The 26223-nt window shown below is 36.3% G+C and overlaps 1 protein-coding gene across 3 annotated transcripts in view; it reads right to left on the minus strand.

Annotated features, from left to right (window-relative positions):
• Positions 1–1092: 1092 nt before the first annotated feature.
• LOC136136114 (zinc finger protein 33B) overlaps positions 1093–26223 on the minus strand; it is a 29696-nt gene continuing 4565 nt past the window's right edge. Inside the window, exon 3 of one of the 3 annotated variants that reach the window (XM_065894053.1) lies at positions 1093–3179. In XM_065894053.1, coding sequence (XP_065750125.1) covers positions 1093–3179 — 2087 coding nt within the window. The remainder of the gene's footprint in view (positions 3180–26223) is intronic. The other 2 variants (XM_065894054.1, XM_065894052.1) reach the window with 2 other exon arrangements.

Raw genomic sequence — 26223 nt, forward strand, 5'->3', positions numbered from 1 at the left:
TAAGATGTTAGACATTAGCTTTGTGGGCTTCCTTTTATTGAACTGTTGCTCCAGGCCCTATACACATGGGAGATGTGCCTAATGTTGTTAACAACTGCTAAACTAGGAGTATCTATTTTCTATTCACAATTTCATTAAGTTCTGTGTTGTGTAGGAAACATATAGTTTATATAACGTACATACCTAAGCCCTGTGAACTTAAGGGATACTTCACAGGTGTTTAATGCTGTTGCCCTAATTACTCAATTTATCTCTGCTTTTAAAAAGCTTCATATTCAAATGGTTGCCAAAATCAGTGTGGCAGAAAAGCTGTGATTATTAATACAAGGAAACTTCTTATTGTGAAATCCTGATTCCTTTATAATCTTATTGTAATACAGATTCCAGATTCCTTTTTGATTTTGCAACCTGTGAAGGTTAACTCAAATATATAAGCCATAAAATTTCATAGAAATACACACATAAACACACAGACTACCTGGTGAAATATGAATAAGGTCCGTATCTGACTTAGTAGTAGAGTACCATCAATTCCTTGCACTTGCTATGGTTATGTAACATTACTATTAGAGGAAGCTTCGTAAAGAGCACATGAGAATTTTATGTATTATTACTGCAACTTCTTATGAGTCTATTTTACTCTTCCTTTTTTTTTAGTCTTTAAAGCTTTACATTGCACAATATACATCTACAAATTACAATGTTTCCTAAAAATAACTATGACATCAAAACCAAAACACAACTTCTAAATTCTAATGTTTGATTACCTCTAAAGAAAATCTTCAAGCCATATGTCTCAAATGGACAGACTTCTCCCCAACATAAATTATGACATAACCTAGTTTATATTTTTACAAAATCAAAATATCTGTGAGGTTTTATGCCAGTATTAGTTATGTGACGTTCAATGGAATGTTACCTCTTAACAAGACTGTCCTATACTTGTTGCAGTCTAGAGATATGTCCCATGTCATTACTTTAGAGTAAAATAAGGCCAATTTGTGGATGAAGGTTACTGAACATTCAGAATGTCAACAGAGCTTTCTCCATGGTGTGAATTGTCTGAAATGCTCAACATTTCTAATATTCGCTTCAATCATAAGATTTTTCTCCTATGTGTGTTCTCTGATGTACAATGAGGTTTGACTTCTGAGAGAACGTTTTCCCACATGTGTTACATTCATAGGGCTTCTCCCCTGTGTGTGATCTCTGATGTTTAGCAAGGTCCGATTTACGGTAAAAAACTTTCCCACATTCATTACATTGACAAGATTTCTCCCCTGTGTGAGCCCTGTTATGCACCGTGAGGGATGATTTGTGACTGAAGGATTTCCCACATTCATTACATTCATAAGGCTTTTCCCCTGTGTGTTTTCTCTGATGCAAAGTCAGTCCTGATTTCACACAAAAAGATTTTCCACATTCATTACATTTATAGGGTTTTTCTTCTGTATGCGTTCTCTGATGTACGATTAGAGCTGACTTATGGCAGAAAGCCTTTCCACATTCACTACATTCATAGGGTTTCTCCCCTATGTGAATTCTCTGGTGCTGAGTGAGCTGTGATTTCTGGCAGAAGGTTTTCCCACATTCACCGCACTCATAGGGTTTCTCCCCTGTATGTGTTCTGTTATGTTTAGTTAGGTATGATTTATTATAGAAGATTTTTCCACATTCATGACATTCATAGGGTTTCTCCCCTGTATGGGTTCTATAGTGTTGAGAGAGGGTTGACTTATGGCTGAAAAATTTCCCACATTCAGGGCATGCAAAGGGTTTCTCCCCTGTGTGAGTTCTCTGATGTACCGTAAGGTCAGACTTCAAGCAGAAGGTTTTCCCACATTCGTAACATTCATAAGGTTTCAACCCTGTATGAATTATCTGATGCCTGGTGAGTACTGACTTGTGGTAGAAAGTTTTCCCACATGCACTGCATTCATAGGGTTTATCTCCTAAGTGTGTTCTCTGATGTTGTGTAAGATGTGACTTCTGACAGAAAGATTTCCCACACTCAGGACACTCAAAGGGTTTCTCACCTGTATGAGTTCTCTGATGTACTGTAAGGTGTGAATTCATACAGAAGGATTTCCCACATTCATAACATTCATAGGGTTTCAGTCCTGTGTGTGTTCTCTGATGTTTAGTGAGGTCTGACTTCTGGTAAAAAGTTTTCCCACATGCATTACACTGATAGGGTTTCTCCCCCGTATGTGTTCTCTGGTGTAATGTGAGGGCTGACTTGTGGCTGAAGGCTTTCCCACATTCACTGCATTCATAGGGTTTCTCCCCTGTGTGTGATCTTTGATGTTTAGTGAGGTTTGACTTCTCCCAGAAAGTTTTTCCACATTCATTACATTGAAAGCGTTTCTCTCCCGTGTGTATCCTCTGATGTCGAGTGAGGTGTGACTTCTCCCAAAAAGCTTTCCCACATTCATTACATTCAAAGTGTTTCTCTCCTGTATGAGTTTTCTGAAGCTGTGAGAGATACAACTTCCTCCTGAAATTATTCCCACTTTCATCACATTCATAGTATTTCAAATGTGCCCCATGATGTTTCAAAAGGGTGGACTTCACACATAAGGATTTCCCACAATTACTAAGTTCATAGTCATTTTCCTTTGGGGGAGTTATCTGATGGAACAAGAAGGATGAGTTATCACAGAACCTTCTCCCATATTCATCATATTCACAGTCATTCCCTTCAGTGATCTCTCTTTTGTGTGTATACAATACTGCCTTTTCAAGGAAGGTTTCTCGATATATGCTATATTCAAAATTTTGCTCTAAAGTTTGAATCTTCTCAAGCTGAACAGGATCCTCATTATGACTGACCGTTTTCCCATTTTTAAAAAATTCACTTTTTTCTCTAGTGTGAGTTTTCTCATGTTTAATATTGAGAAGCAATTTTCCACAGGCATTAAATTCATCAGTCTTTTTTCCTAAATAGTTTTTCTTATTGATAACGAATTCTGAAACATAGTTGAAGTTCATTCCACATGAGTCACACCCACAGAGTATTTTTCTGGAAGGAAAAGAATCTGTGTCCAAGTTAAGTGGTTTTCCTATTACATTACCTTGTTCTTTAGTCAGCATTTTGTTATTGATGAATACAACTTCCCACACATGTTTAGGCTGGTTTTCTTGGCTCTTTTCTTTCATGTGATCAGTCTTCCAGACTTCTATAAACAAGAAAAATTAATCTCATAACATGACCATTAACACATTTCTTATGGAACGAGACCTATATACTATATACAAATGCTCTACATTGTTTGTAGCTGACTTTGCTTTCTTGTCTATTCTCCAGGGATGAAAATAACTGCAAGTATGTATTTTTTCTATTTCTAGGGTTTCAGGTGAAAATACAAATGCAAGAAAGAAAAAGGCCAGTATAGTGGAAAAAGGGAGAGGAAACTGTTATTAGAACACATACATTTGGTTTCCAACATCTGAGGAATAACAGAAACTCTTTAAATTTGAATCTCTCCATGAATCCTCCAAAAAACTAAAAAGATCAATATAAGGAGAACAAATAAAATTACCAACAATCCATGACTTTGGCACAGCTAGGAGATACAGAATACTACTAACTTCATATCACCACTAAGTAAGGAAATAAATATTCAAATACAGAAGAAACTGAGATACAGCCCATATCTACGAAAAGAGTCAGCTGGAGACTGTGGTAAACACATGTAAAACAAGAGACAGAAAACTTAGAGGTGATTAACCACAAATAAAAATTACTCCCAGCAAGAAAAAGTTCCACTGTGAGTGGGAAAATACTGAGATGATGTCACAGTTCTGATAGAGCTCAGACTACTGGGAAACCCGAATGAAGGGACTTGTAGTATGTGGGACTAAGGAGACAAGCAAGGGCTGGTCAAAACTGTAAAAAAGGCAAAGTGACTTTAGGACTTAAATTACAAAGAATCAGATACAGACTGAATTGTGTCCCCCTCCCAAATTCCTATGTTGAAGCCCTAATCCCCAATGTGGATGTGCTTGGAGACAGAGCCTTTAAGGAGGTAATGAAGGTTAAATGAGGTCATAAGGGTGGAGCACTAAGCCGATGGGAATGGGATACTTATTAGAAGAGGAAGGGACACCAGAGCTCACTTGCTCTCCATATGTACACAGAGAAAAGGCCACGTGAGGACACAGTGAAAAGGTGCTGTCTGCAAGCTGAGGAGAGAGGCCTCACCAGAAACCAACCCTGTTGGCACCTTCATCTTGAACATCTAGTCTCTAGAATGTGAGAAAATAAATATGTTTTGTAAGCTACTCAGTCTGTGGTATTTTGTTATAGCAGCCCAAGCAGACTAACAGCCCAAAAAGAAAACAGACTTGACTGAAATTTTAATAAATAGATGGAAAAAAAAAAGGCATAAAAGTAGCAAAAACACAACAAGAAAAAACTAAAAAAAGAAGAAAACTGAATAAGCAAGTAAATTCTGGATAAAAAAAGGTAGTCTAACTGTTAGTGGGACTGTAAGTTGGTGCAGCCACTATGGAGAACAGTATGAAGGTTCCTCAAAAAGCCAAAAAATAAAGTTACCACATGATCCAGCAATCCCACTCCTGGACATATATCCAGACAAAACTATAATTCAAAAGATACATGCACCCCTATGTTCATAGCAGCACTATTCACAATAGCCAAGACATGGAAACAACCTAAATGTCCATCAACACAGAAATGTATAAATATGTAGTACATATATACAATGGAATACTACTCAGCCATAAAAAAGAATAAAATAATGCCATTTGCAGCAATATGGATGGAACTAGAGAGTATCATACTAAGTGAAGTAAGTCAAAAAGAGAAAGACAAATACCATATGACATCACTTATATGTGGAATATAAAATGTAACACAAATGAACTTATCTATGAAACAGAAATGGACTCAGAGAACAAACTTGTGGTTGCCAATGGGGAGGGGGGTTGGGGGAGGGATGAAGTGGGAGTTTGTTGTTAGAAGGTGCAATCTATTATACATACTGTGGATGACAACAAGGTCCTACTGTATAGCTCAGGAAACTATATTCAATATCCTGTGATAAACCATAATGGAAAAGAATATTTTTAAAAATGTTCATATATGTATAACTGAATCACTTTGCTGTACAGCAAAAATTAACACATCGTAAATCATCTATACTTAAAAATGAAAATACAGAAAAGCAAATGGAAAAAATAAACACCTATAATTTCACCATCCAGAAAAAAATGTAGTCTGTGAAAATATAATAAAAAAAATTAAAACTGTATGTACGTGTGACTGTAGTCTCTAAAGACAAAAAATAGGGACTTCCCTGGTGGCGCAGTAGTTAAGAATCTGCCTGCCAATGCAGGGGACATGGGTTTGATCTCTGGTCTGGGAAGACCCCACATGCCACGGAGCAACTAAGCCCGTGCACCACAACTACTGAATCTGCACTCTAGAGCCCATGAGCCACAACTACTGAGCCCATGTGCCACAACTACTGAAGCCCGTATGCCCTAGAGCCCGTGCGCCACAACTACTGAAGCTCACACGCCACAACAAAAGAAGCCACCGCAATGAGAAGCCCATGCACTGCAATGAAGAGTAACCCCCTGAGGCTTCCCTGTGGTGCAGTGGTTGAGGGTCTGCCTGCCGATGCAGGGGACACGGGTTCGTGCCCCAGTCTGGGAGGATCCCACATGCCGTGGAGTGGCTGGGCCCATGAGCCATGGCCGCTGAGCCTGTGCGTCTGGAGCCTGTGCTCCGCAGCGGGAGAGGGCACAACAGTGAGAGACCTGCGTACCGCAAAAAAAAAAAAAAAAAGTAGCCCCCGCTCGCCACGACTAGAGAAAGCCCGTGCATGGCAACAAAGACCCAGCGCAGCCAAAAATAAAATAAAATTTAAAAATATAAAGAGGAAAAAATAGAAAATGGAATAAATCTAAAATTAAAAACCATAATCTGAGAAAATTGTCCAGAGATAAAAGACCTAATCCACATATTCAAAATGACCACCATGAACCTGGAAAAACTGAGCTGCAAGAGTCCTAAGACATACCTTAGTAAAATTACTAAAATGAAGAAAAATCCTTTGGACAAAAAGACTAAGTCTCAACAAACACATAAATGTAGGTTTGGCAATAAACAAAACAAAGCTCAGTGGAGCACCACTTTCAAGAAAAGGAAGTGGGAGTCAAGCGGTTTTATCCTTTATTTATAATCCTTTAAGTAAGAAGCTATGGAAAAAGGCAAACCAGTTTAGATATTCACAAAGTTAGGTAATAACTGTAATCATGAAACCTTCTAGAAGAGAACAAACTTCAAGCAACTGAGATCTGACAGGAGACACTGGCAGAAAAACTGAACAATGAATACATTTAACTGTAGCTCTACAACTAAAGTAAGGATGAAAACAAGGACAGAATAATAACACATAAATGTTACATGTCCTGGTGAAACAGAAATAATGTAATTTAAAAACTATAGGAAACAGGAGAGAAAAAAACAGGAAATAAGAATAAGCTCAGAAATAGCCACAAGAAAAATAGAGTCTAAAGGATGTCAACAAAACCTGAAAAATCAAATAGAGGGTTAAGTAAGGAAATGGGTAACTAATGCCATTATATCAGTATAAAAGTAGAACAAAAATTCAGGATTTCCTAATTGCCTCCCCTCCAAAAAGAACAAAGGAAAAAGACCAGATAGAAAAATTCAGTAAATGTGATAGACTCATTAAATGTAACAAGACAAAACTGAGACCAAACATACGAGTCATACCAATAAATACGAATGAGCTTAACTCACCAATAAAACCAAAACGATTTTCAAAGTGAGTCACAGACAAAACCGAAATCTATACTGTATAGGGAAAACGCCCTTAGGGAAAATGACACAAAAAGGCTAACAACAAGGGGATGGACAGTATCATTCCAAACAAAGGGAAACAAGAAGGAAGCAGAGGTGCAATCTTGATATCAGGAAGGACAAAGAAACACTTTACAATGCTAAAATCTCTAACTTTGAGTGCAGAAATAACAGTTATGAGTGCCTACACAGACCAAACAACTTTATGAAGCAGAAGTCAGAGAAGCAAGGAAAAACAGAAAAACGCTAATACGAAAAGTATTTAAAGATGGATTAAAGCAAAGAGTGAGGGGTATAGAAAACTTAAATATAATAATTATACACATATTACAAATTCGTATCTAATTTTATAATATCAAAACTTATAACAGAAAATATACTTACATCTCAAGTGTACATGAAACATTCACAAAAACTGATATAGATAACATGCATGGGTAATAATACAGTAAAAACAGAAATTAATGGGGAAGAATGACCTTTCATCTGGACCTGAAAAACAACTCTGTAGTAAACTGCTCTTTGGTGAGAGGGGAAACACAAACCAAAGCTGAAGAAGTTCTAAAACGAAAAATTAATGAAAATATTACTTATGAGGATGTATGGGATACATGTACTGGTCAGAAGGAATTTCACAGCATTAGATATTTCTACCAATGAAAAAAGAAAGAATGAAAACAATTCTTGACTCAAAAAAACTAGAAAAAGACAATAGTAGTGTAAAAGAAAGTAGAAAGTATGAACGAAATAATAATGGTAAAAACAGATAAATAATAAATTAAAAAAAAAATCTCATCTTTAAGGTCTAGCAGTTTTATTAAGGTATGTCTTAGGACTATTTAAGGTATGTTTCCCCAGATTTCTGGTGGTCTCTTTGAATATGTGAATCAGGTCTTTCATTTCTGCACAGTTTTCTTAGATTAGAAGTTAATGAAACAAACAGAAAAAAAGAACACATTAAGTCAAAAGCCTGGTTCTTTGAAAAAATTCACATAGGCAAATCACTGCCTAACCTAATCAACAAAACAAGGGGGAGAAATCTCAACATACAAAACAAGAAATGATAAGGAAGAAACAATCACTGAAACAGGGTATGAAGAAATCTTAAAAGACTCTTTTTGTACAACTTGACACAAACCCATTTGAAAGAGAAAAAGTAAATAACTTCCTAGGAAAATACAACTTAATCAAAATTTACCCTGGTAGAGACAGAAAATATAAACAGAAAAACTTCCACATAAGAAGCAGAAAATAGCAAGTTTGCCTAAGCAGTAGAATAAGCACCTCTAAACCTTTCACCCAGATTCACAAATTGTTAAACTTTTGCCACATATGCTTTATCTTTCTCTATATAAACCCTTCTTAACCATTAACTATTTTAGTTAAATACTAACATCATGACCCATTACTCCAAATACGTCAGCATTCTATCTCCTAAGAATAAATGCATGGTCACACTCAAGGAAATTGTACCCTGATAATGTATCATCCATTATACAGTCCATTCAAGAAGAGCAGTATCTCTGAAAATACCTATGTGGTTTTCAGCTATATAAATACCTTCCTTTCACTGAAAAATCCTCCAAAAACAGAGGTATTGCTATCATGAAACTGGATTTCATCAGAATTGTTTTATTTAAAAAATTTCCACATACATTCTGAAATTTATTGAAATATTATGCTATATTTCTTTGACTTATTTTTTTCACTCTAAGTTTCCAAAGTTCATCCACACTGTTGTACACAGATATATATACAAGACCACTGTAAGAATGTACTGTAATTTACATACTGATACCCCTATTTGATGGATAGTCTTGTTGATCCTAGTTTTTCTGTTATTATGAACAATATAGAGACATTCTTCTATACATCCCTGGTGAATATTTGGAAAAGTGTCCCTAAAGCAGTGCTACTCAAAAGTGGGGTTTGCATATTGCTGCCAGCCAATATATGTATATAACAAGATGTGATGACATAAATAAACTGAGAGCAACCATTTAGAAACTTTCACAGCAATCTCAAAATAGCTTCAGTGAGGCACAGCTGATGAATCAACTGAATATGTTTAAACTATATAATTTGATAAGTTCTGACATAATATATATGAATGGATTTATTTCTGGGCTCCATATTCTGATCGATTCCTCTATGTGTCTTTCTTGATGCTAACACCACACTGTCTTTTTTTTTTTTTTTTGCGGTACGCAGGCCTCTCACTGTTGTGGCCTCTCACGTTGCAGAGCACAGGCTCCGGACGCGCAGGCCCAGCGGCCATGGCTCACGGGCCCAGCTGCTCCGTGGCATGTGGGATCTTCCCGGACCGGGGCACGAACCCGTGTCCCCTGCATCGGCAGGCGGACTCTCAACCACTGCGCCACCAGGGAAGCCCCACACTGTCTTGTTTATCATAACTTTACAGTAAGTCTTGAAATCAGGCAGTGTTATTGCTACAACTTAGCTTTTATTTTTCGAAGTTATTTGTTATTCTAGCTCCTTGGCACTTCTATATGAAGTTAAGAATCAGCTAGTCAATTACTGTAAGAAAACCTGCTGGGACTTAGATTGGGATTGTTCTGAATCTACAGGGTTTTTTTCTTTATTTTTACAGTTCTTTTTAATGAGAAAAATGTTAAACTATATTGAGCACTTGGATACATGAACATGTATCATATATAAATGTGTACATGTACAGAACATGAAGGTATCTCTCTCCATTTATTTAGGTATTCAATTTCTCTCTGCAATGGTCTATAATATTCAGTGAGGTCTTTCACATCTTTGCCAGATACAGCAGCCAAAAAAATATTTTTCACGCTATTGCAAATAATACTTTAAAATTTTTCATTTTCCAATCAATCGCTGGTAGTATATAGAAATAAAACTCATTTTTGTATATTGAATTTTATCTTGCAACCTACACGCACTTAAAAGTTTTAGTCTTGGGGCTTCCCTGGTGGCGCAGTGGTTGAGAGTCCGCCTGCCGATGCAGGGGACGCGGGTTCGTGCCCTGGTCTGGGAGGATCCCACATGCCGCGGAGCGGCTGGGCCCGTGAGCCATGGCCGCTGGGCCTGCGCGTCCGGAGCCTGTGCTCCGTGGCGGGAGAGGCCGCAGCAGTGAGAGGCCCGCGTACCACACACACACACACAAAAAAAAAAAAAAAAAAAAAATCATAAAAAAAAAAAAAGTTTTAGTCTTTTTTTTTTTTCTTGTAGATTCCATTCTACATAATCATTTTTTTGTGAATAAAGACAGTTCTACTTCTTTTCCACTCTGGCCTTTTCTTTTTCTTCCCTGATTACACTAGCCAGGTTACATTATATTAATGAGTGTGAATAGACTATTTGTCTCGTTCCTGATATTGTTAAAGAAAACTATTCAGTTTTCAAATATTAAGCACAACATTGGTCAGTTTTCTATAAGATGCCCTTTATTTTATTCTTCATTTGAGAGCTTTCATCAGGAATGCTGGATTTTGTCAAATGTTTTTCCTGTATCTACTAAAATGATCATATAGGTTTTTCTTTTGTTTAGTTTTAAAATACGAGGTAATGATAACTGCATAATTGATGGGGGACAGTGCAAAATGAAAATGTGGGGCCACTTGGTAAAATATCATAAACAAAATTATACTTAAAGCTATTAAAATTATGCTTTAGTCAAAGTATTTCATTACTTATAAGACTCAATAGATATAGTGATAGAGAACTAACTATATAAACTTACAAACTGCAAAACAGACAACATGGGCTAAATTTCTGATACACTATTTCAAAACATAGATTTTAACATATCTAGAGATAAAGATTCTTGAGAAACAGTTTTCTAAAACTAACTCTCTAAAATAGGTATATGTAAGAGTTTAATTTTATATATTTTTGAATTTTTTTCCTGTGATGAGAATACTTAGGATTTACTCTTAACAACTTTCATATATAACACACAGCAGTGTTAATTATATGTATCATGTTGTACATCACATCCCTAGTACTTATTTATCTTATAACTGGAAGTTTGTATCTTTTGATTGTCTTCATCCAATCCACCCCCCACCCCACCTCCACCTATGGTAACCACAAATCTCAGCTCTTTTTCTATGACGTTGTCTGTTTTTGAAATATAATTGACCTATAATGTGCTAGTTCCTGTTATACAACGTAGTGATTTGATATTTTTATTAAACTTCAAACTGATCACAAAGATAAGTCTAGTTATATTATGTCACCATACAAAGATATATATAGTTATCGACTATTTTCACCGCACTATACATTTCATAACTGTGACTCATTTATTTTGCAACTGGCAGTTTGTTCCTCTTAATCTCCCTCACCTATTTCTTTCCTCTCCCTACCTCCCTCCCCACTGGCAAACACCTGCTCTCTGTTCTCTGTAACTCTCTTTCTGTTTTGTTTGTTCATTTGCTTTGTTTTTTTAGATTCCATATATAAGTGAAATAATACGACTTCATCTTTGTCTGACTTATTTCACTAGGCATAATACCCTCTAGGTCCATCCATGTTGTTGTAAGTGGTAAGATTTCATTTCTTAGTGGCTGAGTAATATTCGTGTGTGTGTGTGTGTGTGTGTGTGTGTGTGTGTGTACTACATCTTTATCCACTCATCTATTGATGAATGCTTAGATTGCTTTCATATCTTGGCTATTGTAAATAATGATCCAATAAACACAGGCACATATAGCTTTGCAAATTAGTGTTTTCAATTTCTTCAGATAAATACCCAGAAGTGGAACTGCTGGATCATGTGGTAGTTCTATTTTTAAATTTCTGAGGAATTTTCATACTGTTTTCCATAGTGGCTATACCAGTTTACAGTCCCACCAACAGTGCACAAGGATTTCCTTTTCTCCACATCCTGTCAACACTTGCTATTTGTTGTCTTTTTGATAAAAGCCATTCTGACAGGTGTGAGGTGATAACTCATTGTAGTTTTGAGTTGCATTTCCCTGAATGATTCATGATGTTGAGCATCTTTTCATGTGCCTGGAAGCCATCTGCATGTCTTCTTTGGGAAAATGTCTATTTAAATCCTCTGCCCATTTTTAAATCAGGCTGTTTGTTTTTTGATGTTGAGTTGTGTGAGTTCTTCGTATATTTTGGATATTAACCCCTTGTCAGATATGTGGTTTTCAAATACCTTCTCCCATTCAGTAGGTGGCCTTTTCTTTTTGTTGACAGTTTTTTTCACTGTGCAAAACTTTTTAGTTTGATTAGTCCCGTTCGTTTCCCTTTCCTCAGGAGACAAATCCAAAAAAATATTACTAAGACTGATGTCAAAGAGAATACTGCTTATGTTGTCTTCTAGAAGTTTTATGGTTTCAGCTCTTACATTTAAGTCTTTAATCCACTTTGAATTTATTTTTGTGCATGGTGCAAGAAACAGACAAGTTTGATTCTTTCAAATACAGCTGTTCAGTTTTTTCAAAACTGTTTATTGAAGAGGCTGTCTTTCCCCCATTGTATATTCTTGCTTACTTTGTCATAGATTAATTGACCATATAAATGTGGGTTCATTTCTGGGCTCTATTCTGTTCTATGGATGTATGTTTCTGTTTTTGTGCCAGTACTATACAGTTTTGATTACTGTAGTTCAGCAGTATAGTTTGAAATCAGGAAGCATAATACCTCCAGCTTTTTTTCCCCTCAAGATGCTTTTGGCTATTTGGGGTCTTTTGTGCTTCTATACAAATTTTAGAATTATTTGTTCTAGTTCTGTAACAAATGCCACTGGTATTTTGGTAAGTATTGCATTGAATCTATAGATTGCCTTGGGTAGTACGGTCATTTTAACCACTATTTCTACCATGGGCATGGTATGTCTTTCCATCTGTGTAATCTTTAATTTCTTTCATCAGTGACTTTTAGTTTCCCAAGTACAGGTCTTTTACCTCCTTAGTTAGATTTATTCCTAGGTATTTATTCTTTCTGATGCAATTGTAATGAGACTTTTCTTAATTTATCTTTTTCATAGTCCGTTGTTAGTGTATAGAAATGCAACAGATTTCTATTGCAAAATTTGTATCGAATTTTGTATCCGGCAACTTTACCAAATTCATTGATGGGCTCTAGTAGTTTTTTGGCAGTGTCTTTAGAGCTTTCTATGTATAATACCATGTCACCTGCAAACAGTGATAGTTTTACTTCTTCCTTTCCAATTTATACTTTTATTTCTCTTTCTTGTCTGCTGTGGCAAGGACTATCAATACTATGCTGAATAAAAGTGAGAATGAGCATCCTTGGCTTGTTTCTGATCATAGAGGAAATGCTTTTAGCTTTTCACTGCTGAATATGATGTTAGCTGTGGGCTTATCATATATGGCCACATCCCTCTGCACACACTTTGTTGAGAGTTTTATTGTGAATGGATGTATAATTTTGTCAAAAGCTTTTTCTGCATCTAGTAAGATAATCATATTATTTTTATTCTCCAATTTATTACTGTGTTGTATCACACTGGTTGATTTTTAGATACTGAATAACCCTCGCATTCCTGGGATAAATCCCACTGGATCATGGTGTATGATCCTTATAATGTACTGCTGAATTCAGTTTGCTAATATTTTGTTGAGGAATTTTGTATGTATATTCATCAGTGATAATTTTTGGGGGGCGATATCACTGGTTTTGGTATTAGGGTGATGCTGATCTCCTAGAATGCATTTGAAAGCATTCCTTTCTCTGTAATGTTTTGGAATAGTTTGAGAAACGTAAGTGTTAACTCTTCTCTAAATGTTTGGTAGTATTCACCTGTGAAGGCATCTGGTCCTGGACTTTTGGTTTTTATGATTTTTCTAAAAAATTACTGATTCAATTTCATTACTGCTAATTGGTCTGTTCATATTTTCTATTTCTTCTTGGTTCAGTCTTGGGAGACTGTACATTTTTAGCAATTTGTCCATTTCTTCTAGGTTGACCAAGACTTTAATTTTAAATGTAAATTTATACAATAGCATTTTAATGTTTGCTCTGACACTTCCTATAATCTGTACAAGAAACCAAAAATGGCTTCAGGATTTGTATATAATTCAAAACACCTGTTTATGCAGTCTATTGCTGTATCTTCAAAAACAAGTTAAAAGGGCTTCCCTGGTGGCACAGTGGTTAAGAATCTGCCTGCCAATGCAGGGGACACAGGTTCGAGCCCTGGTCTGGGAAGATCTCACATGCCACGGAGCAACTAGGCCCATGAGCCACAACCACTGAGCCTCGCATCTGGAGCCTGTGCTCCGCAACGAGAGGCCACAATAGTGAGAGGCCCGTGCACCGCGATGAAGTGGCCCCCACTTGCCGCAACTAGAGAAAAGCCCTCGCAAAGAAACGAAGACCCAACACAGCCAAAAATAAATTAAAAAAAAGTTAAAAGTAATTTCAGGGCTTCCCTGGTGGCGCAGTGATTGAGGGTCCTCCTGCCGATGCAGGGGACGTGGGTTTGTGCCCCGGTCCGGGAAGATCCCGCATGCCACGGAGCAGCTGGGCCCGTGAGTCATGGCTGCTGAGCCTGCGCGTCCGGAGCCTGTGCTCCGCAGCGGGAGAGGCCACAACAGAGGCCTGCGTACAGCAAAAAAAAAAAAAAAAAAAAAAAAGTAATTTCAAAACTGACTTCCTTGTTCCTAGTTGGTTCATCCAAAATTACATATGAAAATATTCTTTTCCATCAAGTCTAATTTCTATTTCTAAACCTGTGACACCAGCTTTGCAATGTAGCAGTTGTTTTCAAGACCAGAGTCTACACTCTGAAGAATTCTAGTGACTACCTGGTACACCCTAATGCACCATCTATGAGTATGCTTTTATTTTGTAATACCTTATTGACTATGATTACTGCCTGTGTACCAGAGTACAGTCCCAGTACTTAGCCCAGAAAGTTAATATTTTATGCACGTGCTAAAGGGATAGGCTCCAGGGAGAAGAAGCTAGACTCCCGCTGGGGGTTCTCTCTTGGGCCTGCAATCATTGCACTACTGCTCTGGTTCTGCTGCTGCTGTCACCAATGAGGACGTGGGTCTTGTTCACCCACTCAGGAATACAGGACACCAGACTGCACCAAGCAGCCAGACCAAAAGCTTAGTGAGCACACTGCCATTCAATGTATCCTGTCTGTTCACACATAATGCTCCACTGTCCCATGAGACTTGCCACACAAATCACAAGTTCAAAGACAAAACTGTTAGGAATTTTGAGATGGCAACTGCAGAGCATTAAACCAAGTACAGGGCCCCTTCTGAGAGTGCAGTACTGTGTTACTAAACAGGCTGCATATCCATGAAATTGGCCTTTACACAGAGAATTACACTGACTGCTTTCCAAATGTCAAAAAAGCCTTCCTAGGATTGATTCCACTTGGTCATGATGTTGAGTCTTTTAATATATTTTTGGTTTCTAATTGCTAAAATCTTATTTAGAGTTTTTGCATTTATGTTCAAAATACACACTGGTCTGTAGCTTCTTTTCTAACAATGTCTTTGTCTAGTTTTGGTATTAGGGCAATGCTGGCCTCAAAGAATGAATTTCCAGTATAGCCTCCTCCTGAATTTTCTGGAAGCCATTTAGGTAGAACTGGTATTATTTCATGTCTGACAGAATTCACTAATAAAGCCATCTGGACCTGGGATCTTCTTTGTGGAATCGTTATCTATTTCCTTTGGAGTAAGCTTTGGTAGTCATTTATTTGAAGGAAACTGCCCATTTCATCTAAATTGCTGAATTTATAAAGTTACAGGCCCAATACTCCCTTATTTTTCCTCATAATATCTGTACAATTTTTAGTGATATCACCACTCCCATTCTTGATATCAATAATGTTTCATCTAGAAGTTTATCAATTTTACTGGTCTTCTCAAAGAACCAGCTTTTGATTTCACTAATTTTCTCAACTATGTTCTCTATTCATTGTTTTCCACTTTGTTTTTTATTACTTCATTTTTTCTGCTTACTATGGGTTTAATTTGTTCTTTTTTTCTGGATTTTTTTTTTTCTGGATTTTTAAGGTACAAGCAGCTGAAGTGACTGATTTGAGAATTTCCTTCTTATCCAACACAAATTTCACATGCGTATGTTGGATATATATTCCCATATGCATGAAATTTACATTATATATTAATTATATAAAATACACTACATGTATGCCACATACACAGAATTCCATATATATTTTTCTGAGATATACACACACAAAATTAATTTGATTGCCTAAGAAGAAAGGTCCCAAATCAATTACGTTAGAGGCTTCCACTCTAAAAAACCTGAAAAGAGCAAATTAAATCCGTAAGTAAGCAAAAGAAAAGAAGTAATAAAGATCTGGATGGAAAATAATGAAATCAATGAAATATTATATCAATTTTATGTTACCTATATAAAAAAATCTTATATGTAAATTTCCCACAAATTCTTTTTCCTTTTTTTTTTTGGCTGTGCCATGCAGCTTGCAGGATCTCAGTCAGTTCTCTGACCAGAGACTGAAGCTGGGCCATGGCAGTGAAAACCCGGAATCCTAACCACTAGGCTACCAAGGAATTCCCACCCACAAATTGTATTTTCATTAAAAGTTCAATATACTTTCTAATTTCCCCTTTGAATTCTTCTTTGAACCATGGGTTATGTAGAAGTGCGTTACTGAGTTTCTAACTGCAGTTGACTCTTGAACAATGCAGGGGTTAGGGGCACTGACCCTTCACACAGTTGAAAATCCACAGGTAACTTTACCATCAGCCCTCCATAGCCAGGGTTCCACATCCATGGATTCAACCAACAATGGACCATGGAGTACTGTAGTATGTAGTGAAAAGAATCCAGTATAAGTGGACCTGTGCAGTTCAAACACATGTTATTCAAGGTTCCACTGTATTTAGGGATTTTACAAATCTTTCTGTTACCGATTTTTAATTGAACTAGATTTAACTCTATTTTGGTAAGAGAAAATAATTTAAATGATTTGTATCCCTTTAAATTTATTCAGACTTGTTTTATGTCCAAAAATGTAGTAATCTACCTTGGTAAATATTTATGTGTCCTTAAAAAGAATGTGTATTCCACTGGTTTGGGGAGGGGAGGAATACTTTATAACTGTCAATTAAGTCAATTTGGTTATTTAGTGTTGTTCAAGTCTACTATATCTTTATGCTCATTTGCCATTTCCTTCTTCTATTGGTTATTGGGAGAGAGAGGCTGAAACATCTGACTATAATTAGGGATCTGTCTCCTTCAAGTTGTATCAGTTTTTCCTTCACACACTGAAAAACTTTAATAGTGGCATTAAAGTCTAGGATTGTTAAATTCTTTTGATAAATTTAATCTCATCATTATTTTAAAAATACATTGGCTTTGAAATGTATTCCATCTGATACTGACACAGCACTGCAGCCTTTTAAATAAGTATTCATTCCAAGGTGCGTTGCTGCTCACTCTGAGGCAAGACTTTTCTAAGTGTTCTACCTAACACTCTGTGAATTATGACTTTTTCCACTCTGGCTGGTGAGAACAGTCCTTTTCCGGGCCCTCTGTGAGAGGTGTGCACTGTGTCTTCCAGTTATTTTCAAATTCTCTTTAATTTCTTCGCTATATGAGCTGATCAATATTCTGCTGAATACTCAAGGACAATCCACTGTAGATATCCAGACTATTCTCTCTGTGCAGTTACTGCCTATTTTGTCCTCTATCCTGTGAACCGTAAGCAGCTTTAATCTCTTTGGATTGTCAACTCCAATTCCTAATTTAGCGAGAGTGCAAGGCTCTATCAGGGTTCAGTGACCTGGTAGAGTTATCATAGACCTCAAGTCCTATGTTTTCTGGCTGTAAGTAATTTCTGCCGTTGGTTGGTTGATGACTACTGTCTTGAAATTCTCTGTTTCATTTACTTTGTCCGATGGTTTTGGTTGTTTCAGATCGGACGGTAAATCCAGTCTCTATTATTCCATCTTGGCTGGGTGTGGAAAATTATTTTTTTTAACAGAAACTTTAAAGCATAATTTTATATTTGAATCTAATACAGGAATACCTCATTTTACTGTGCCTCACTTTACTGAGATTCACAGATACTGCATTTTTTACAAATTTGTGGCAACAAATTGTAAAAGGAAGGTTTGTGGCAACCCTGCATCACTGTCATTTTTCCAACAGCATTTGCTCACTTCATGTCTCTGTGTCACATCTGGTAATTCTTACAATATTTCAAACCTGCCACCAGCAAAAAGATTATAACTCACTGAAGGCTCACATAATGGTTAGCATTTTTTAGCAATAAAATATTTTTAAATTAAGATACATATATTGGCTTTTTTTAGACATAATGCTATTGCACACTTAACAGTCTACAGTATAGTATAAATAAAACTTTTATATGCACTGGGAAACCAAAAGATTGCTATGACTCACTTTACTGGGATATATCGCTTTAGTGGAACCAAACCCACAATATATCCAAGGTATGCCTGTAATAAAAAAAGCAAACCCTATATTTTGTATGTCTTTGCTCTGTATCTTTTATGTTTTATGAAAATATTTATCAATAATATATTTTAAATCTTTAAAGAAAACAGAAACACCAGTTCCTCATCACAGTTTGAGATATAAAAGTGTATCTCAAGGATATAAGTATAAAACCAGATCAAAGGGAATGTGTATATTCAACTATAAAAGGTAATAAATTGTTTTCCGACGTGATCTGGCCATAGCACTGAATAAAAACATTCATTTCTCTGCACTATAAACAATATTTGGTATTGTTAGACTCTATAATTCTTTTTATTTAAATAGATATAAACTGGTATTTAATTCTAGTCTTATTATGCATTTCTCTATTACCAATGAAGCTTTGCATCTTTGCCTTATGACCATTTTTTAAAAATTGAGCTGTATTTTTATATTAACTTATAAGAGGCTAACATTCATCACATTTTTGAGTATTTGCTATGTGTATTATTCTAGGAAGTGGAGACATAGCTGAAAAGAAAACAGGCAAAATCTCTGCTTTCATGAACCTTACATCCCAGTGGAGAGACACAGTAATGATACATGTAAGTAACACACTACATGTATTAACTGCAATTTAGAAAACTATCCTATCTTTTGACAATGATTTGCAGTGCCAGATCTATCCAAAGATCAAGTTCCCATACATGGAGAGGTCATCTTCTGGGCTCTCCCTGAACCAAACCAACAAACCAAATTACCACAGGTTTATTATATATCTCAATCATTTTCTGGGTTCTAATTTTTTAAGGGGTAACTCGACTTCTTGAAAACAAAAACAAACACAACAAAGTTCATAGGAACTCCAATTAGAATTAATTGAATAGATACATGAATTTAGAGAGGAATACATCTTTATGATGTTGGCCCTTCCAGTGATCAGCCAGATACACATATTCACAAATATGAAGCTTCTTTAAGTTTTTCAGTAACATTTTATATAAAGGTATTCCATGTATGTTTAAAACAAGCTATCAGAAACATACACACATTTCCTACTGATGGTAAAACACACTGTCACTTTGAGAAAAGCAGAACACTGTCCCAGCTCCTGGCTCCAGTGCAATGGTGCACTGCTTTCACCCAGAGATAAAGGCAGGCCATAAGAAGAGAGAACTCAGAAGCTCTTCTCAAGAAAATTCACTTTGTGTGGAACAGAGTGTAGGTAAGTTCAAGCCTAAGGTCACCACTGAAAACAATGAAATTTCAGTGATAAGTAATTAAGAGGCTAGTAGCTCCATGAGAGCAAAAAGCTAAGCCACAGACCAACTAAAAATATACCAGAAGGAACAAGGGAGACAGACAAGTAAGAAGAGGCATCTAAAGCTATTGGATTTGTTCCTATCTACCAAAAAACACTCATGTAAATACACTCATACACCCAGATTTCCTACAGTAATAATTTTCTTATATTTTCTGGGAGGTGATTTCCTAAATGGTGACATGAAGGGCAACATCAAAGACTACCATCTGAAAGGGGCTCAAATTTAATTGGACCAATCTGTACAGCAATATATGATGCAGGACATTGTTGGAAACAGCAGAGCAATCAGTTAATTAGTAGAGGCTAATAAAAAGAAATGAAATTGGGTCATTTGTAGATATGTGGATGGACCCAGAATCTGTCATACAGAGTGAAGTAAGTCAGAAAAACAAATATCGTATATTAACATATATATGTGGAATCTAGAAAAATGGTACAGATGAACCTAGTTGCAGGGCAGGAATAGAAACGTAGATGTAGGGGCTTCCCTGATGGCGCAGAGGTTGAGAGTCCGCCTGCCGATGCAGGGGACACGGGTTCATGCCCCGGTCCGGTAAGATCCCACATGCCGGGGAGCAGCTGGGTCCGTGGGCCATGGCTGCAGAGCCTGCGCATCCAGAGCCTGTGCTCTGCAACGGGAGAGGCCACAACAGTGAGAGGCCCGTGTGCCGCAAAAAAAAAAAAAGAAACGTAGATGTAGAGAACGGACGTGTGGACATGGGGAGAAGGGGAGGGTGGGATGAATTGGGAGATTAGGTTTGACATAAATGCACTACTATGTGTAAAACAGATAGCTAGTGGGAACCTGCTGTATAGCACAGGGAGCTCAGCTTGGTGCTCTGTGACAACCTAGATGGGTGGGATTGGGGGTGGAGGGAGGGAGTTCCAAGAGGGAGGGGATACACGTATACATATAGCTGATTCACGTCACTGTACAGCAGAAACTAACACAACATTGTAAAGCAATTATACTCCAAGAAAAAAAGAAAGGGACAGGAAAAAAACCAAAACACAACAATTAGCAGAGGAGGCTAAATGCAAGGTGTGATACCAACAGAGGCAGACAAGTTAACAAAGAGATCAGAGAAAGAGATTATATTAATCAGGATTCTGCAGAGAAAGAGAACCAACAGGAGATACATATAGATATATACATACATGTATATATCTATCTACAGATAGATACAGAGAGAGAAAGAGAGGCTTATTAAAAGAAATTAGTTTATGCAGTTAAGGCCAAGAAGTCTCACATCTGCTGTCTGCAAGATAGAGAACCAGGGAAGCCAGTGATAATTCCCTAGTCCAAAGGTCTGAGAACTAGGGGAACCCATAGTATAACTCCCAGTTGAGGTCAAAGGCCTGAGAACTAAGGGGCTGCTGGTATAACTCTCAGAGTCTGAAGACCAAGAACCAGGAGCTCTGATGTCTGAGAGCAGGAGAAGATGGACATCCCAGCTCAAAAAGAAACAATGTGCCCTTCAACTGTCTTTTTGTTCCATTTGGGCCCCAAAAGACTGGATGATGCCCACGTTGGTGAGGGTGGATCTCTTTAGTCTAGTGAATCAAATGCTAATGCTTCCAGAAACACCCTCCAAGATACATCTAGAAATAATGTTTTAGCAGCTACCTAGGCATCCTTTCAGCCACTCAAGTTGACATGTAAAATTAACCATCACTGAGACACTCAATGAGTACTCTGTTAACATCATTGTCATTCTAAGAACAGTGTATATGCCCAAGGCAGAGCTCTGTGACAAGTGACATCAGAGACAGCACACTGTGGGAGAAAAAGATTTCACTCAAATAGTCCAGCCAAGTCACTAAACAAATATTGATAAGTAAGCAAAAATAACAAGCTCTGCAGAGAAAGAATGAATCACCATGAGGGTAGGTACAAAGTATTATCTAAAGTATTTTTAAAATTATAAGACATACAAAGAAACAGGAAAATTCCACATATAGTGGAAAAATAGCAGAACTAGAAAGAATGGAAACCGCTTGAGAGAGGATGCAGATACTGGACTTAGCAGACCTCAAAACAGCTATTATAAATATGTTCAAAAAACCACCAAACCTAAGGAAGTAAATATTGGTATGAAGACACCTCGTCACATAGAGAGTAAGAATAAAGAGAGAGAACAAAATTAAAATTCTAGATTTGAAATTTATAATAACTGCAACAGAAATTCACTGGAAGGGCTCTAAAGTAGACTGAAGCTTACAGGAAGAAGAATTAGTAAACCTGATGATAGATCAATCAACAAAATGCAATCTAAAGAACAGAGAGAAAAGAGAATGAACAAAAGCCTCAGGTAAATGAAGGACACTGTTAACTACATTAACATTCATAATGGGAGTTACCAGAAGAAGAGAAAAAGAGCAAGGAGCAGAAAAAATATTCAATGAAATGATGGCAAAAATCTTGCAAACGTAAAGAAAAATATTAATCTGCAAATTCAACAAGATAAACTCCAAATGGGTAAACACAGAGATCCACGCCAAGAAGCAGGAGGTAAAAATACTTAAAAAACAAATACAAAACTTCATAAGCATCAAGAGAAATTCAACTATTAACATACAAGGAACTCCAATAAGATTAACACCTGACTTCTCATCAGAAACAACAGAGTCCAGGAAGTGGGATGACATATTCAGTGTGCTGGGGTAAAAAAATCTGCCAACCAAAATAGCAGAAACATTGAAAACTGAAGATGAAATAAATCCACAAATTAAAAAACTGAAAGAAAGCAAAAACAAAAAACCGAACAAGAATCCACTGCTACTAGACCAGCCTTACAAGAAATAAATTCTTCAGACTGTAAGCAAGTGATCCTAGTCACTGGTTCAAATCCACAAAGATTGTAGGTAAAAGTAATTATGTAATTTTAAAGGATGGTATAAAGGCAAATTTCTTCTCCTAACAATTTTACCAAGGCAGCATGTATGTAATTGTATTGTAGTGCTGGGCCTGTAGCATATAAAAATGTAACATATTTGACAATAAAGCAAAATGAGGCAGAGGGACAAAGCCATGTTGGAGTAAGGAAATGACCCTGGATGGTAATGTGAATCCACAGGAACAAATGAAGCAGAAATGGTGAACAAGCAAGTTAATGTAACAGACCATAAATACATACTTGCTATCCATTCTTGTCTCAGTCCCTTTAAGAAACTTCAAATTATAGAAAGGAATAAGTACAACAATGTATTGTTGGGATTTAAGCATATTCAGATGTACTATGTACAAAAGTAATAACACAAAAAGAGAAAAGAAAATATAGAGCTATATATGAGTAACGTTTCTATACCTCACTGGAGGTAAGGTAGTATAAACCTGAAGTCATTCTGAAAAGGTAAGAATTTATTAAGTAAATCCTACAGCAACCACTAGGAAAATAATTTTTTAAGTAAAATTATCATTAAAGGAATCAACATGCTATACTAAAATATACCCACTTGATAAAAAAGAAGGCAGTAATAAAAAGAACACAGGCTCAAAAAGGCACATGTAAACACCAAAAAGTAAAACGGCAGGTGTAAATCCAACTATATGAATAATAACAAATTTGGAATGCACTGAAAAATCCAGTAAAAAGACAGCAATTGTCAGGTTGAATAAAATGTGAGAATCCAAACACATGCTGTCTACAAGAGATACTCTTTATATTCAAAGCTACAAATAGATCAAAAATTTTAAAAACAGAAAAACATATAACAAGTATACAACATCTATAAGGCTAGAGTGGCTATGCTAATATCAGACAAAATACACTTTACCATAAAAGATGTTACTAGAGATAAGGAGGAGCATTATATAATGATAAAAAGTTAGCTGATAAAGGAGACATAAATCTAAGCGCATGTATGCTGCTAACAACACAGTTTCAAAATGCATGAAGTGAATACAGAATTGAAAGGTGAAACACACACATCAACAATAATAATTAGAGAGTTTAATATCCCACTTTCAGTAATGCATAAAATAACCGGGCAGAATATGAAGAAAAACCAAACAAACAAAAAGGAAGGCACGAATAGCACTATAAAGCAACCAGATCTAACGTTCATAAATACAAAACTCCACCCCAAAGTCGCAGAATACACATTCTTCAAAAGTACACATGAAACATTCCCCAGAATAAATGTAAAAAGATTCTGCCAGCATGATGGAAGGAAATTACAAATCAACGATACAAAGGAATTTTGAAAATTCACAAATAGGAGCAAATTAAATAACACATCCCTACATAAAAGAGTCAAAAAAGCAGTAAACAAGGGAAATTAGAAAAATACTTTGAGATGAGTAAAAATGAAGACAAAACATACCAAGATTATGAGACACATGTAAACCAGTACTTATAGGGCAATTTACGCCTGCAAATAACACTATTGAAGGAGAATGATCTCAAATCAATAACATAACCCTCTACCTTAGAAAAACAGGGGGAGGAAAAAGCAATACAAACTCAAGGCAAGCAGAAGGAGGGAAATGAGATTAGAGTAAAAATTAATGAAACAGAGAATAGAAAGAAAATAGATAATTCTTTGAAAGGATTAACAGAACTGACAAATCCCTAGTTAGATTGACAGAGAAGATTCAAATTACTAATTACAGATGAAAGATGGTATATACACTAGGGATATAATATACTAACATTACAAAATTATAATATTTTATACATTACAAAACCAAAAATAATTGTAAAGAAATGTTATGAACAATTATATGCCAACAAATTAGATAACTTTAATGAAAGGCAAACATTCCTGAAATTAGGAAAAAATACAGAAAGTGACTCAAGAATAAACAGAAAAATTTGGAAAAACCTATAACAAGTAAAAACACTGAATTAGTCATTTTAAAACTTCCCATAAAAGGGCTCAGGTTCAGATGGTTTCACTGGTGAATTTTACCAAACACTTAGAAAATAATTAATATTAATTATTCAAAAAAACGGAAAAGATCACTTCCTAACTCATTCTATGAGCCCAATATTACCATGGTACCAAAACCAAACATCAGAAGATACAACTACAGATCAATATCCAAGAATACTAAGATCAACATACTATGAGTATTGAAGACCCACAAATCCTCAACAAAACACTATCAAATTTTATCCAGTAACGTATAAAAAGGATTATAAAGGATGACCACGTGGAACTTACCCCTCTAAAGCAAGGTAGGTTTATCATTTGAAAACAGTAAATGAGTGGCAACTCTGTGCTCTCCTAACTCACTCCACCTGGAGGGTGACTTCTCTGCACCCTCCGTGCCTCACTCCAGCTCATGGGTATCTTCCAGAAAGGAACTTCCACACTAGTCTTGTACCCTGACTGTTGCAACTGCTACAATCTTAGAGAGACACCTCTAAGATCACCTGGCTCTGGTGGCTAGCAAGGCTTATACCTGTGGTCCCACAGAATTATATATCTGCACTCTTTAAAAGGTACTGCCTGAGGGTCTGGCCTCCAATCAGCCGCAATCTAGATTCTGAGTGAGATCCTCTGCTTTGGGACACTGATAGGTCTTGGAACACCCTCACATATTGGGAGCCACTAAAAATAAATTAGGCTGTTTAGACAATAGGAAAGTTTTAAAGGACAACCAAGAGCTAGGGCAGAGTTGAAGAGTAAAACATATCTCTTACATGAGACTACTCCTTCAAGAGAGAAGAGAGGCTATTTTATCTAATGCATTGAAACCAACACAGATCATAAGGATTCAATCCCAAAGAGGATATAATGTTTGTAAATATTTATGCACGCAACACAGCAGCACCTAAATATAAAGGAAATATTAAGAGACCTAAAGAGAGAAACTGATGGCAATACAATAAGAGTAGGGATAATATCCCACTTTTGTCAATGGATAATCCAGACAGAAAATCCATATGGAAACAGTGGACTTAATCAACATATCAGACCAGATTAATTAACAGATATACACAAAACATTCCACCCAAAAGTAACAGAATACACATTCTTCTCAAATGTACAAGGAACATTCTCCAGGATAGATCATGTGTTAGCCCACAAAATATGTCTTAACAAATTCAAGAAGACTGAAATCATATCAAGCATCTTTTCCAACCACAATGATACAGAATTAAAAAAACCAATTACAAGAAGAAAATTGGAAAGTTCACATATATTTGGAGACTAAACAAAATGCCAGTGAACACCAATGAGTCAAAGAAGAATTCAAAGGAGAAAAAACAACTATCTTGAGACAAATGAAAATGTAAACACAACAGACCAAAACTCACAGGATGAAGTGAAAGCAGTTTTAAGCAGGAAATTCATAATGACAATGCTTACATCAAGAAATAAGAAAACTCTCAAATAAACAACCTAACTTTACAACTCAAAGAACTAGAAAAAGAGGGAGGAATGAAGCCCAAATTAGTAGAAGAGGAAATAACAAAGACTAAAGCAGATAAAAATGAAATAGGGACTAAAAATACAGTAGAAAAGATCAATGAAACTAAGAGTTGGTTCTTTGAAAAGATAAACAAAATTAAGAAACCTTTAGACAGTCTCACGGTGAGAAAAAGAAGACTCAAATAAATAATACCAAAAACAAAAAAGAAGATGTTACAAGTGACACCTCAGA

This window comes from Phocoena phocoena, chromosome 16 (genome assembly GCF_963924675.1).
Source record: "Phocoena phocoena chromosome 16, mPhoPho1.1, whole genome shotgun sequence".
Taxonomy (NCBI): Eukaryota; Metazoa; Chordata; class Mammalia; order Artiodactyla; family Phocoenidae; genus Phocoena; species Phocoena phocoena.